The 16,143-nt window shown below is 34.1% G+C and overlaps 1 protein-coding gene across 4 annotated transcripts in view; it reads left to right on the top strand.

The window, feature by feature from the left end:
- The window catches only part of GOLGA4 (golgin A4), a 67,248-nt gene extending 51,358 nt beyond the window's left edge, over positions 1-15,890 (top strand). For 2 of the 4 annotated variants that reach the window (XM_026067937.1, XM_026067935.1), the window contains exons 20-26: positions 2,054-2,074; positions 2,241-2,309; positions 3,000-3,075; positions 4,726-4,829; positions 10,059-10,145; positions 12,888-12,951; positions 15,137-15,890. In XM_026067937.1, the coding sequence (XP_025923722.1) occupies positions 2,054-2,074; positions 2,241-2,309; positions 3,000-3,075; positions 4,726-4,829; positions 10,059-10,145; positions 12,888-12,917 (387 nt within the window). In that variant the 3' untranslated portion in view covers positions 12,918-12,951; positions 15,137-15,890. The remainder of the gene's footprint in view (positions 1-2,053; positions 2,075-2,240; positions 2,310-2,999; positions 3,076-4,725; positions 4,830-10,058; positions 10,146-12,887; positions 12,952-15,136) is intronic. The other 2 variants (XM_026067936.1, XM_026067938.1) reach the window with 2 other exon arrangements.
- The last annotated feature ends 253 nt before the right edge of the window (positions 15,891-16,143 follow it).

The following is a 16,143-nucleotide window of genomic DNA, read 5'->3' as shown; positions in this document are numbered from 1 at the left end:
TTTGTTTTAAATGATATATGCTGTGCCATTTGGAGGGGGAAAAAACAATTTCTGTGATAGTGTATGTATGTTTAAGTGTATGTACTTAAATACAGTTAAAGCATCCAGGTTCAAAGTATTTGCAAAATAAGAAGGGGATTTTTCTGATAAATGTAAAGGAGTTAGAGCTCTAATTTTAGTGGAGCTTAGGCATCAACCTTTCTTGAGATATTTTGAGAATTCCATCTAAACTCAAGTTCAGCAAATGTTTTACAAGCTTTCTTTTGCACAGTCCTACTTTAACTGAATGTGAATTTCATACTGCATGCTCAGAGGTTATTTGCAATGGTAACTTCATCTCAAAATGACATAACCAGCCTATTAGTCAAATTATGCTATTGAACATATTTTCTCAAGTGTGAAACAAATATTTAGACTGCCTTCCCTTCCATAAGTAAATGGGCTTCCAATTCTTGTTTTATCAGTATTTCAGGATTCGAATCTCCTTCTTTAACTCAGTCCATTCTGGAGTGAGAAGGTAGTTTTCTTTTTCTCCCCTTAGAAATAAAGCAGAAAGAACAAGTCTCTATTTCCTTCACTGACTTAATTTTTCCATTGTCCCTCCTCTATATGTTTGTAGGAAACTTAATTTTGCTATTACCTGATGCAATAGCATACTTTTGTAACATTATAGACCTACATAAGAAAACTGGACAGGGCCTTTGGACCTTGTCCACATACCTGCATCAAAGCACAAGTGTACAAATCCATACCTCAATTTTACATGTGCATTTATGGCATCTTACATTTGCTGTGATATGTTTTGTCTCACCTTATTCTTTTGATTTTGTTGCTTTATAACATTTTTTCTCTTTTGTTATTTTTCCTTCAGTGCTAGTTCAATGACCTTCAGCTGAGTGGAGGCAACTTTTTATTGGCAATTGATATTTGTTGTCTAAAGTTTGAATCTTCTGAATCACAGAAAGTTCTCTTGGAAAACCTGTGTTGCTTAGTTGTTGGTCTTAAGCCAAACTTAATGTATAATGTATCTAATTTTGAAATGATGGATGGCTATGCATTTCTACAATATTTGTCTGACTGTGATAAATAGTTGGCAAATACTAACACCCTTAAGCATTAGTCTTGGGATTTCAAAACACCAGAAATTGTCTCTCTTGATAAGAAAATAAATGCCTGGTCAGGTGATTAAATACTCTGCAAAAGCAAGAATTGTGCTTTTAGGTTTGAGATCCATAGGGGAACGGTTTTCACCGTGATTCTATTTGCAGAGTGTAGGAAAATCCACAGGTTTTATGAGCCTACAGAGATGGCAATAGCTTTCCTTTTCAACACATCTCCAAAAAGACTCAGGAAAAATCAGAGGTAGTATGTACCATTCCGTACTCTCTGACTGAAGCTTTAGGTTACCTTAAAGAAATTTCACACACAAATTAATTGATACTGAAATGATTTTATAACCTTGATTTATACACATGACTACTAAAGCATTATTTTCCTTAGAGTCTGAACACTGAAAAGATGAGAAATTCCAGCTTGTTGTTTCTGTGCTCATAAGCATTGCTATCTTTGTAAGATGTAACAGTCATGAAGCTATTAACATAGTTCAGATAAGTGTTCACATTTCCAAATGCAACTTTAACGAGTAAAGAAAGAGATGCAATTTTGTCAATAATATTAATAGCAGTTAGGGATTTTTGGCATGTACTGTGTACTCATTCAATTACCTTTCATCTGCAACGTACATTTTGTAGAGATTTGTAAATATGAGGTTCTTCAAGTTAAAATTTATGATAATCATCTGGCAGAATCAATGAGAGAATTGAATTGTAAGCTTGTTGTACTGTTTGTTGATACAAATAAGTGTTAGACTTATTTTCAAAAGCATTTGTATGATGTGATCATTTTAATTTTTATTATCCTCAGTTAACACACTATATCTGAATTAGGTGACTAATACATTTTTTTGTTTTTTACCCTTGTCCAGTGTGTGATATATTCGCTATTTTTTAATATCTGCATTTTCATCTAATTTTTTTTCTTGTTGCTCTTCTAGGTAACAATAACAGAACTTCAGGTAAGTTTTTTAATTTTTATTGATTTAGCTCTCTAGATAATTCTGTTTCACGTACATACTGCTTGTAAGTGTATTAATTAAAAAGAGAAAGAAGTTTATTGAAAAGGTACCTATGATATATCTTCAGCGGTTTATTGATGATTTCCATATGTGGCTGTTCTTTCAGGCACAGCTTGCGCAGAAGACAACACTTGTCAATGATTCAAAGTTGAAAGAGCAGGAGTTCAAAGAGCAGGTAGGGGTGCTGTTTGGACAAGATGAAACAATATTCTTTTTTGAGATTTTGTATTTGCAATATTAGATGTTTTGTTCTTTGAGTAGTGGTGTAGCACATCCCATCCACGCAGGTGCTATGGAAATAAAATGCATGTAACATAGTGTGGGATCATACTGGCTCTTAGATCTGGGCCTTTTCAATGTACTCCTCTATCCCCAGAGTACAAAAATATCAAACGTTTGTGACACGTTAACAAAAACATTTGCGTAATGAAAAATGTAACAATGCACTTCATGAAATTATGGTTCTCCTCTTTTTTCTAAACTAAATCTCTTTTGAAGTAAAGTACAATTTTGAGGTTTTTTTCGATTATATATATATGTGTGTGTGTATGTATAACTTGTTTAGGTATATAAATATGTATATATGTATAATATTTGCTATTATATCTATTATATATTGCATCTACATACACACTTGCTCTTAAGTAGTTGACAGGGGACACAGTAATTGACAAGGGACAGCTTTTAATGACACAATTTTTAATTTTTTTCTTTTAAAAATGTATTTTGCTTTCAAAGAAGATTGTAATGTTTAGCCGAAAACTAATGCTAATAGTAATGCTAATGCTAAGGATAACTAATAACATTATGCTTAAGTAATGTTCACAAGCAGTTAAAATTATCTTTTTGACTGCTGGCTGTTTAGATTCATGTACTAGAAGATCGGCTGAAAAATTATGAGAAGAACATGTATGTCACAGCAGTTGGAACACCATACAGAGGCAAGTACATACTTTTTCATCACAGATTAGGTTTTCTTGAAAGTTGTGGTTTGGTTTAGACAATTTATTAAAATGTGAAACTTTTTAAAATGCTCATGTAATTTTTTTTTATGACATCTTACCTCTGTTTTGTCTTGTTTGACATAATAGAGCTGGTGTGTGATTTCAGAAGAGCCACTCTGTTTTGTTTGTTTGGGGTTATTTTGATGCTTGTTTTTAAGTCTTACAAGTAGAAGAGCTCTATATCAGAGTTCTTAAGCTTTGTATGCCCATGGAGGGAGTGATGCAGTGTCAGCAGAAAAGGGGCAGGGAGAAATAATCTGCTTATCTTGGCTAATTAAATATGCATTTTATGACTTGTTAAAATTCTTAAAAATTCAAATGCTAGATTTTACAGATCTTTCTTGTGTAGCATATCTTGGCTTCTACTATCCTGGTGACTAAAATTCCTTTGCAAGATCTTCTCCTCTGAGATCTTGATCACAGGAATATTACTTTTCTTGGTTAACAAGTGCTCTATTCATATCTGTTAAGAATACTCTTGTAAAAAATCACTTTTGTACTGTATGACTTCAACCATGTCATTTATATTTTTATTATTATTTTTAACCTCTCCCCACTGTCCACCTCTTTTGTCATGCTACCTATTTTTTTCTTACTTTAAAGGCCTAATTCTCCAAGTTGCTATCTAATTTAGTTTCCTGTCAGTCCGTGAGGCTGACCTTGTGTTAAATCATGCATATTTCTCTTTTCTTCTGTTTTGTGCTTGGTAAGAGTATGCAATGCTACTTCTTTAATCTCCATAGGCATTCCTCCCTAAACTTATCCTACACTGTTACTTGTGTAATACTTGATGATTATAGTCACAGTTTTGTATACTGCTACCTATCACATTCACCAATATTGCTTTGTTTTACCTGTACTTTTTGGGGAGTTTGTATCTTTTGTATCTCTTGTCTTAAGCTTAGTTTTTGTTTTACAGTATGTACTATGGTTCAGGTTCCTTGACAACCCTGTAGACACAGATCAAAAATTTTTAATTGGAAAAAGTATTAACACTTGAAAATATATTTCATTTGTCTTCCATCTGCCTTCCCCTGTTTTATGGCTTTTGTTCTTCCACCTTTTTACAATAAGGCATTTTACAGACAAGTAAATTTAGAAGTTGAGGCCAGTAAAGACTATGTAGGTTTGTTTGATTGTCTTAGATTCAGAATCCGCATTATATCAGTTCATCTTTTTTGCATTTACTCTGAGATTTAAAGTTAAATAAACACATGCAATTTCTGGATTCAGATGCCCTGACACAAAACTGGAATTAACTCATAGTCAAGAAAAATAGCAGCATCTGAGCAAATGTGTTTTAAGTATATCTGTTGTGAGCAAAGAAGAAAAGATCTAAGAATTTTCATTTAACAACAAATATAAAATAATATATTTTAAGTACTTTCTACATAAATGTGCTGATTCGTTATATGTTCAGCTACATGAATTGCTCTCAGTAAGTTTTAGGCATCGGCATAATTATGCAAACCACTACGGTGCTTCTTAGTTGATTACATTTTATTCCAGTCACTTTCTGGCTAAGAGTAACTTTGATTCATATGAATGACTCTCAATATAAATATACTCTTATTTTTGTTGGCACAGATGGAAACCTTTGCCATACTGATGTTTCCCTCTTTGGAGAGCCTACTGAGTTTGAATACTTGAGGAAAGTGCTGTTTGAATATATGATGGGTCGTGAGACAAAGGTATGGAAAGTTATGTACAGTACCATGTGGTTCAGGTTAGAATAAAATTTAGCTCCCTCACTGTATAGATTTGAAGCACCATATGCTTGCGATTCATTACACACTATTACTGCCACAGGCTTTCAGTTTTTGTTCAAAGAGGCATGGTCCACACCTTAAAAACTTTGTCAGCGTGCTGAGATTAAGTGCTGGGGGAAAGGACAGAGAGAAGACTGGGGAGGGGGTATCACATCTCTCACCATCATGCCCACGGAGACAAAAAAAACCTATAGGTAGGTATGGTTTTACTAGCTGGGGGAGAAAAAATGGTCCTGTTGTCAGTCAGGCTTAATGTACTTTGGAAACTGGTATGCACTACATTAGCAAGAGTACTCTTGTGATGTCATTTTGACACAAACACAAGTAACAGTCGTATTGAATAATAGTTTGTTAATAGCTCTGAAGATGCTGAAATATCTCTTGAATTGTCTTTTTAGAAGATTTTATAGGCTCACAAATCTGTATACCTTCTTTAGATGGTATTAATTTACTCTTAAGAACAGTGAAAACCTGGACACTAAGCTTCTTGTTCTGTGCTGACAAGCTTGTGAAATCATTCCTAAGTTGGAATTTTACTAGCTTGTAGCAGTACTGATGCTTAGAGATTGACCAGGTTTAAAAGAGGTATGTCATAACACAAACATTTTTCTTGGATGATAAATGCTATGTGGATTAATATGTATATATATTTTTCCTCCCTGGAGTTCTTCCATTCCTTGTTGTACCACTTTCAACTAGGACTGCTATTGAGCAGAGAGGTTTTATGCAGGGTTATAAGTTAATTAGCTCTATTTTCGTTGTTCTCTGTACAGAATAAAATTTGGTCTATGCAAGACTTTTTGTCCCTATTGGATTCCTCTTTCTTCCCCTTTTTATCTGTTTTCTTTCTTTGTATTAATTTCTCTATATTAAAAATATAAATCCCATACTGAAAAAAACCCAATCACTAATTCTCTTCTGTTCGCAAACCTGTGGCTCATTCTACAGCTCTCCTAGTTTAATAGCATATGAAGGAAATCATTAAAGAAAAACGTGCACATTACTGAATTTAAGCTTTTGAACTGTGAGGGACATGAAAAGAGAAAATGTTAAAAAAACATTCTCTAATAACTTGGAAGTGGACATTTCAACTTCAAACAACCCTTGAAACGGCAGCAGACGACTAGTGCAGCTACCTGGTACAAACAGCAAATCTGCATTTGAGGAAGCCTATTTTGAAGCCTCTCTTGTTGCTCATTAAGGCTATTTCCTACTGATGTTCAAAATACTACTATACTATACTCAAAACTTTGGAATATAAAACTGAGGGGGGTTTTTTTTCTTTTTCAGCAGTGATATACTAAAACTGCAATTAATTTCTGCAATAACAAACAACAAACTTCCATGAATGTTATGACTGCTACATCAGTGTCAAAATAAACTTGATTTCAGGTCAGGCTCTTCTGTCTTTTATTGAGTTGCTTGATTAAAAATTATATATATTTTCCCTAGAGAATATGCTGTATTTAACCAGAAGATTCTGTTTCAAAATTTGTTGCACGCTGGCTGTTAAAAGCACATGAATACTGGATCGGAGGAGCACACGTCTGACGTCTGGTCTCCTGTCACCTCTGTATGCCGTCTTCTGTTTTAAAAAAAAAAAAAAAAAAAAAAATTGGACCAAAGAAAAGATAGACATTAGTTCCTACAATAACTTAAGAAGGCATGGTTTTAATATAATTGAACAGGGTGGTATATTTAATTCAAGTAAACAACCAGAAGATACATTTTTTCTAATACACTTCAGTTTTTAACTTTGGGAAATTAGATTTAGATAGGTGATGAAGAATTGCAGAGTTCTTAAAATAGAGTCTAATTGCATTCCTCTTTGCTATGTGTTCATATCAGTTTGGTTATCTTTTAGCAATGTTCAGTTGCGGGTAGATGTTCTAATGTATTGCAAGAAGGAAAGAATTTCTGGTATAGTCCAATCCTAAATTATTAGCTAATCAAGATTGTAGCTGTAACGGAGCTCGTTCTTTTGCTAATGGAAAACTAAAATGGAATGAAAGCTAACATTTCTGCTAACTTAAATATCTCTTCACTTTTGCTTCAAAAAGTGCTTTCAAGCTAGTGTCTTCTCTCACAGTGATTATGTCATATAATCTAAAACTTATGAGCTGTCTTGAAAACTGAGTGGAGAATTGTGAGCAATGATGCTGTGATTGATAAAATCTTTTAATATTCAATCTAAATGTGTTCATAAACAATTTATATACTTGTTTGGTTTTGCCAACACAGTCCTTCAGTTAAAGGACCTTTACTGGGTGTACCACCTTGGTACAGACATACCCTTCTCTCAGCTTTTGTTTTGCTAGACCAGACAAGGCAAATTCAATTCCTCAGCTCATCCTGGTGGCCTTTCTCTGTGCAGGGTCTACTTTCAGAGCACAAGTAGATATACTGCATCTCAGCTGTGGCTTAGTAGTGATGTTAAAGATCTTTATTCACATTATTTCCTCTTTACTGCAAGAAGTTGAACCGAAGCTGCACAAACTGTCCTGGATAGTTTGCATTTTACACAGCCTGGTAAACAGTCCTGGAATCCTATTCAGTAGACACATTAATGAATGCATCAGTTCTGTGATGGTACTGGAGACCTAAGAGAAATGTTGAGGGTTGACAGTGGTTCAGTAATCTAAGAGTCAGGAGTTAGAGTTGATAATGTATAACCTGTATGCTCACATTCTTTCAAAGCTAAAAGTAAAATGTTTGACCAAGATGTGCACATCTCTTTGCTGGGGGATTTTACTGTTCTTCTCACAAATCCATCTTTATTTGTTGCCTCTTCCTTGCAGAATGTATGAAATTAGATTGCCAGCTTTTTCTAAGTGTGCACCTTATTCAAAATATCTGAACTTGGAGATATGTAGCATATACCATTAGATACAATAAAATAATGTTTTTACAGCCATGTGAATAGTTGAACTTGACCAACTGTACTGCACACTAAAACACTAAGTCTTGCAGAAATCCTAGAGGACTGCTTTGGCAGATGCTTCTGCTTGCAACTTTATTATGCTGTTTGGAGTGTATTCTATGGGTCAGAAAGATAATCAGTCTGAGTTGTATATCTATTATAAATGTGCATCTTTATAGTATGTCAGTTAAACAAGTACATTTGTAAATACTATAATGGCAGTGTATTCTGTCAGACTTACTTCAGACATTGTTGCTCTCCAGCATATATGTCTGAGATAGATAGTAAATTTATGCAGATGTTTTTCTAGCACCTGGACGTGCTTTAGTGCATTGTAGAAAAACAAGGGCAATTTCTGTTAAGCTTTTTGTGGTTTGGGGGAGTTCTGCTTTTGACTAACAGCCTTCAAATTACAGAGGGACTTTAGGAACTGATTGATATCTTTCTAAAAGTATTATTTACAGTGATGACATACCTGAATACATCAGCCTCATTGAAAGAACTGGGAGTGCAAACTATCATCTCCTTTAGTTGTACTACTATGTTTGTAAAAGCTCAGGCTTTTTATATAGATACAGAAATATATATATATATACACATACACACAGACACACATATCTGTATATACTCACACACTTAGAATTATTAAGTTTTTATAGTAGAGTAGATTATTAGAGGAATAAGGTAAACCTTTTGCCTATGTTAAACATACAATCTTAAATTCAACAGTCCTTATAACCTTGTTTCAGGACTATGCAACTGTGAATAGGGTTGAATAAGTCTACTTCAAAATATCCCTAGTGACCACAAAAACTTGGAGAATTTCAAGTCATTGCTAGTGATAAATTCCAAAATGCACATTTTCAGGAAAGAAGGCTTTTAGATAGCCTCTATTTAAATTGGCATCTATACTTTCGTGCAGTATTTGCAGTGTGTGTACATTTTCCTTAACATTTGCATACCATTGTGTCCTGAAGAAAGTTGTTAGGAGAGGGCTTTCTTGGTAGCTCTCTTCTAAGGAGTCTGAATAGATTCCAAGTCCATTGCTAATTTCTCTTGCCAAAATCCTCAACACAACTATTTGGGGCTAAACGATTAGAAAGCAAAGTGTGGAGTTAGTTTGCGTCACTGAACGCATTCCTTTTTGTATCTGCATTAGAGGGACTGCAGTAGAGGGGCTTCTTAATTATGGAACTATTAATATGTTAAATTTAAAGTGATGCCTTTTTAATAGGAAAGGTTCAACAAGATTTGGTTTATTTTCTTTTACTTTTTTATCCCTAGTTAAGTTACGCACAGAAAAATTTGTAAAAAATTAGGGCATTACCTCTCGCTTTCAGCTGTGGATGTTTTTGTCCTGAAGCTGCTTTGTTGCTGTGGTTTCCCCTCTTCACTTCACATGTGAGACTGGTAATAAGCAGTGGACTTTCAGGGCAGCAATCTTATCTCATGCATATTCTTTAGGAGCAGCAGTTACTGCTTTTGTAGCAATCACCTTCTGCTGCACAGCAGCTCTCGCTTTGACCTTTCTTCTTAAATCACCTGACTACTGTTCTGTGGCTTTGGAACTTCTTCCCACTCATCTGTTTTTAAAATGGAAATAATTGTTGCCTGTTTTGGACTGATGTTTAATAATAATGTTTTAAACTTCTGACATCTTCCATCTTTCATCATGTCTAAATGTTTTGCTGTTTAAATATGAGTTACCATCTACCTGCTAAAAATGTTTTCACAACTGAAGTTCCATATCTAACATTTGGATCTGCTTTCTCAATGTTTGATTTTTTTGTGTTTCTTTACACAATATTTGGATGATGTGAATATAGTTGAAGCCAGAAGGACTCTTTCAGGTTGTATGCACCTGAAATGTCTTTTTTTAGAAAGACCCCATTAAGATCAAATGTTTTAGCAGCAGTATTAGCAACAGTATACTGTCTTATTAAAGGACATTTAAGTATTTGAGCTTAGATACCATAGAGCTTACATCATTTTACGGTAGCTGCAGTTTGCGATAATGTGAGATGAAGGCTCTTTATGGTTTCCATATAACTCACATAACACAGCTATCATGTAAATAGGATTTGAAACTAATGGAAATATCTTACTCCTTTCACTGTGATTTCCACTGACATTACTAAAATAGTATGCAGTATTCTTAAAGTGCATTTTAAAATATTAAAAAGTATTTTAGTGCATGCAAAATTGCTTATAGATAACCTGTTTTTCTTTAGACAATGGCCAAGGTTATAACGACAGTACTGAAGTTCCCAGCTGATCAAACTCAGAAGATATTAGAACGAGAAGATGCTCGACCATTGGTATGTTGTATAAGTAAACTTAGTTTATGCAAAAGATTAGGTTGCGATAATAAGAAATTGGAAACTTTCTTTAAATCTCCCTTTCCCCATTTTCTCCTTCAAGGAAGCTCCTTTTCTCCCTCCTTCCCCCTCCTTCAAGAGAATATCAAATTCCAGGAGTAGGTTTGAGTTTATAGTAAAAATTAGAGGAAAAAAAAACCCAAGCATATTTTCTTAACTTATATTTCTTATCACTGGTTTAGCCGTGTGTGTGGTAGCTATGGGTACAACAGAAAAAAGCAAGCCCAGGCATTGCTACCATTTTGCAGATGAATTTTCTAATTAAAACTGTCATCTGACATAAAATTCATATTTTAAAGTTCAGATGTTTTTGTAGAAGTGTACCAGTTTTTCTGACAAATGTGTCAGAAGAGATTTTTCAGATCTGGGAAAAAAAATTTCTGGAAAAAACAAGAGCCATTTTGTTTGCAGACTGGAAAACTGATTAGCTCCCTCACCTGGGATATATGCAACTGAAGTGGGATGTATAGTGAGTATCCTAACAAGCTGGTTATTTTTAGACTCCTTCTTATTTTTTGTACAGAAAAACCTTAAAAATGTCAGGTTCACTCTGGGTCAGAACAGGTTAAAAAAGAATCTTGAACACTTACCTTTTTCCAGTATTGTCTTGCCTTCAGTAGTGCTGAGTGTAGCACTCAACAATATTATAGAGATCTTTTACCTTGCCCAACTGTGGGGAGGCAATAAAGTCATGAAGATTAGTCTGCACAGATATATAAATTAGATGGTAAAATTGGTAGAACACTGAATAGAAAATGATATTTTAATTGACCCTAAATAATTAAAGATTGCCCAGCTCTCCCAGATTTTGTAAGGGATAGAATGGAACTGTACCAGCATCATTACGGCTACTTTGGGGTATATGTGAGTGGGGTTTTTTTGTTTTGTTTTTTTGTTTTTTTCCTTCCAACTTAAAAAGCTTGCTAGCAGGTGACAATTGCTTAGTATTTACAAGGAGGATGAATTGGAGTTTGAGAAACAAACCACAAAGAAAGAGAAAGATGCATAAGTACTTTTAGTATTGCTATTTTGTGAGTACTGTAACCATTTTTTGTTAAGATAAAAGCTGTAGCAACTTTCTGTACATTATATCTGAAATCAACATTGTGATCCATCTTTCTGTGGACCAGTTTAGTAAAATTAGGAATTAAAGTGAGAGGAAGAGTTTCAGTCTATTTATCTCAATGGCCTTTTGGCCATTTCAGACTCTTTCAGGCCTTTTGACTCTTTCAGAAACAGAATAAAAGAAAATTTTAAGCATTTTTACATTTCAGTTGAAGCAGTTATATTAAAGTACTGTTGGTCCCTTGAAACAAATTTAAAAACATTCTACTGTTTCATCTGCTTGAAATAGCAAACATAAGGAAAGTGTTTGACATTTCAACACTTTCTTACACACTTTGTATGTAAGTTTGAAGTGTTTTGCAATCTTAAATATTTAATATACTTTTTAAATGATACATATAAATAATGACATAAATGTCAATAATAGTGCAACTTCAGTAAATCGCGTGACATTGCATCCCAAATGTGATTTTTTTTTTTTTTTTGGTCTCAGTTGTTTAAACAAAAAGCATCCTTCTGGCCAAAAGAGACGTTAGAGAGACAGACCTTATTTTGCAATCCCTTCAGCTTTTTGATATCTGAAACCTGGTCTTCCTAAAACAGATATTCACAATCTCTGTTACTAAAGAAAACTTTATCTTGAAATCAGCCAACCAAATTTTGATCCTCGGGATTCAGTTTTGGAGAGAGCATACAGTGAAATTATTTTGCTGGCTGCAAGTGCTTTGATGGTTAAGGATATCGTAATTCAGAGAGCTTTGTACCCTGCTCAAAAACTTCTTGGGTTTCACCTAGCAGTCCTTCCTTGGCTCAGGTTGAGCCTAACAATTTTTCTCTTTTCCAAGATCACATAAGAGGTGAAATTGGATATATAATGGAAACTTACATGTTAGGACATGTTATGCAAATTACTATTGGAGGATATAGTCATTTTTTTCTTCACTTTCAACATTGTTCGGTTTGTTTACTGAAGCACAAATTGGTATTTCCAGTTAGTCTTTTGTAATTCAACTTAGGTGACTAAAAACAGTCTGTGGGGGGGTCTTTATAAACATATTACCTTGTCAAGAGCTTTTTTTTTTTAACTGACATTTATTAACATGATCATAGGGTTTCCTCCCACCTAACAATAACAAAATGATGCTGGTATTTCAAAATAGCCAACATTTAGATCTCAGGAGCAATAAGGTGCCTAACTGCAACTAAATGTGCATTTTTAACATAAATGTTTCTGCATGTTAGTCTATAGCCAAAATGTCTATAACTGATTTTAATGTGTGAATTGTCAATTTACTTTGCTATTGAAAAAGGATAAATGTACGTAGTACTAAGTAGAGGGTATTTGCCAGTAATTATTTATCCTTTTAGCATCTGGGGCTTTCTTTATTAAACAGTGGGCATATGTTTAAGAGGTTTCCTTTGAAAACTTTTAACAAATTCCTAGATCAATAAACATATGCCAGATCAATGTATCACCTTCACAAAGCAAATTTTTAGTGTGTAATTATTGTGATCTAACTGCAGCAATTTCAGCTGCAAGCAGTAGATGTCCACAGAGTTCTTATCTATGCTATTAACACAGTAGTCCAATAAGCTGTTTTCTTCCTGGCTTTGTAGTTTGCCTCACCTCGCAGTGGTATCTTCTGAGTATGCCATCAGTCTGTGCTTAGTTAGCATGTGGGTGAGTGAAGCCTAATACATACTTGTTTTATTTGAAGATCAAACCTGTAGCATGAGATTAATCATTCTACTGTTACTTTTTTCTTGCCTTATTTTGTTCATTAACTTTCAAACATTTTTGTTCTATATGATGAACACTGTTAAACTTTTAATCATAAATTGCTTTACAAAACTAAGTTGGAAAATGTTGATTCAAAATCAATCTTTTTGAGATACAAGCATTACTTGAAATATTCATTGAGGGCAATAGAAATCTCAGTTGTAGAAAAAGGAAGCAAAATCAGATTTTTAAATCAAAGAATATGTAATATTAACGTTTATTGTACTTGGCCTTGTTTTGTTTTCTGATTTTTTTTTTTTTTTTTCCCCACCTTCTGAGCTTCTTATTTGAATAGGTAAATAGGTAAGTCAGATTTCTGGAAGATGCTTACTCACTGTACTGCTTGAAATGAATTATTACATCTTATAAATACCACAATATATTTTTTTAAGAATATTGATGAAATATTGCCTACAGAGGATTTAGGCTGTGATTACCTTTAAACTTCATTACATTAAACTTCATTACTCCATTTTCTGAATCAGACCCTTGGCCTGGTATCAAGAAAAGATAGAGCAGATAGATTAAGGAAAACAATTTTGGGAGCTTTATGCTCTCAATTTTTTGCATTATTTTGGGGATTTTATTAAGTTATTTTCATTATGAATCTGCAGCACTAACTGTAGTGTTACACAGAACAAGCAACTGATTTGGCCTAAAGATAAAGGTTGTATCAGGCCAGTCGAGCTAAACAAGCAACACAAAAGCCATAGCGGTCGAGAGAGGAGCAGGATATCGAAGTATGCAGGTAAAACTTTCTGCATTGCCTGATGTGATTATCAGCTGAGTAGTGCTAGTGATGTATGATATCTAATAAGCTCTTCAGATGAATTCTATAGGATATACTCAGCCTAATTTTCCTTTTCCTCCTTTGCAACTGAAAAGCTTTGCAGAGTTGCAGGCGATTGATTCAGTGCATCTGAAGCAATCGCCATCCGTCGGCTGAAATACAGGGGCTGGTTTTGTGCGCGTCCTTGGCCTGCACCACCTCGATAGCAATGTGGATTAAACTTAAGCTGCTTCCATCACCAGTTATCTTGAGGCAATTGACAGGCAATCTTCCTTTCTTGCAGTCATGTGAATAGAGCCTTCAATACAAAATATACTTGTATCAAAGGAGGGAAGAAAATATCTATTCATTTTAGCTAACGTTCAAGATTTCTCCTTTTGTTTTTATTTTGTGTTCTTTTAAATCTTTCTTTTTGAATAAGATAGCAAATGAACTTTATTGTACTTAAAGTGCAGTAATATTTGGACTCTTTGCTCCTAGCCTTGATCACTTCTTAACAAAATCAAATGCTTTTTCTAGCTCTTCGTTGAAAATAAATGAATTGTTAGTATTGAGAGGACAAAGCTATTTACAACACTATTGCAGAAAGCATATTTGAAACTTAAATTCTTGTCATGTTGTCTGTAATGCTGATGTAAAAGGTTCATATATTCTCAGCCCTTTTTGAAGGATAGCATAGAAGGGCTTGATTTTTGACCTTGGTGTCAGCAATTGCCTGTAGTAGCTTCATAACTTAAACTACTATGTATGGAAACTGTTCAGATCTCATTATTAGATTGTAGATTCTTAGTTTATCACAAATATTCTTGAGGTTTATGTCAGTGGACAGCCAACAAATGGAATAATAGTCTTCCATGTATAAACCTTAGAAATTAAGGCAATGCTAACTTGATTGCGAAAGTGATAAATACTTTTCCTGGTGGAGGAGGGTTTTTGCTAGCCCTGAAGTTTGACTTTATTTCAGTTTTAATCATGAATCTTATGAGAGGGCTTATTAAGGCATGATACTGTGGTATAATATTTATTTCCAGTGAGATTCCTCTAATTGTTTTGTTACTGGTTAGTATTTTTTTTTTTAATCCCATCCCAGTTCCTCAACTGTTTTGAAAATACTGGAATGGAATTACTTGCTCAAAATCAATGAATAATTTGTTCATTTGACTTACCTGAAATTGTTCCATCTCCTATTGCTACCAGTAAACAAATATATTTAATTATTTTAATATTAGGTGTTTATAAGTTACTCCCTTCACAATGTAACATTCATTTATTTGCTTTAACTTTTTATTCTTCTAGTCATGGCTACGACCATCTTGAAGAAATAGTGATGATAATGTCTTATGACAGAGCTGCTTAGAAATATGTCCGTATCTCTGTTGTTGTTCCTTGAGAATGGACAAGAAGAAAAGCTATTATTCAAGGTCACAAATGGAGCAGCAAGAAGCAAAACTCAGCACCACCTTTGGACCATGAATATAGTTAACAATTGCCTTGACAAGAAACGCTAATCAGGGGTTATCTGGTGATGAGCCTTTTTTCTCTTCTATTGAATATTGTCTTCTATTTTGTGTTAAAGGTTATTTTTTTAAAGGAGAGAAAAGACTTCATCCTGGGAAGGAATTGCCCACTACTGTGTCTCTATACAGGTTTCACTGAGTGTTTTTTAAGAGTTGAACTAAATGGTTTGTCTCTTCTATTTATTTCTTTATTTTTGAATGAATTGTGCAATACATTTTGGATGGGTAGCAGTTGGGGTGATTTTCCTGATGAACTAGGCACTCTGGTTTGACTGCTCTCTCCCTATTTTATCTTCTGATTGTTTGCTAAAGGTCACTTCTATATGCTTTTGCCTACAATAAATCCAAATTGCAGTACCTCATTTGTTTACTCTTAGCTTTTGTACTTATATTTTCTGGAGAAAAAATACATTACTGTAAATTGTAAATAGTTAATACATAACTGTATCATATGCTGATCTGTGACTGTTGACAGCACTAATCTGACAGAAGCTGAGATAAAATAAAGTTTATTTACTGTATAATTTTGAAACTTTTCATGGTATGATTTTTCTTTTGGAATGACCACCAGTTTTGTTCTTACTCTTGTGCAAGACATCCCTCTCTGAGACATTTCTTGTTTGAAAACCCTGTTACATGAAGAGTTATTCAAGTACATTGGGCAAAACTTTCAGATTTTCACAAGATCGCAACCTGTATGACAGACGCATGGTGAACTAAACCGACACAAGAACGTAGCGAGTGAGGAAGCTTGCTTTGTTATGGTTTTGGAATTCTGTTTTTTTT

This window comes from Apteryx rowi, unplaced genomic scaffold (assembly GCF_003343035.1).
Source record: "Apteryx rowi isolate R43461 unplaced genomic scaffold, aptRow1 scaffold_265, whole genome shotgun sequence".
In the NCBI taxonomy this organism is placed as follows: domain Eukaryota; kingdom Metazoa; phylum Chordata; class Aves; order Apterygiformes; family Apterygidae; genus Apteryx; species Apteryx rowi.
This window is presented reverse-complemented; position numbering and strand designations above follow the sequence as displayed.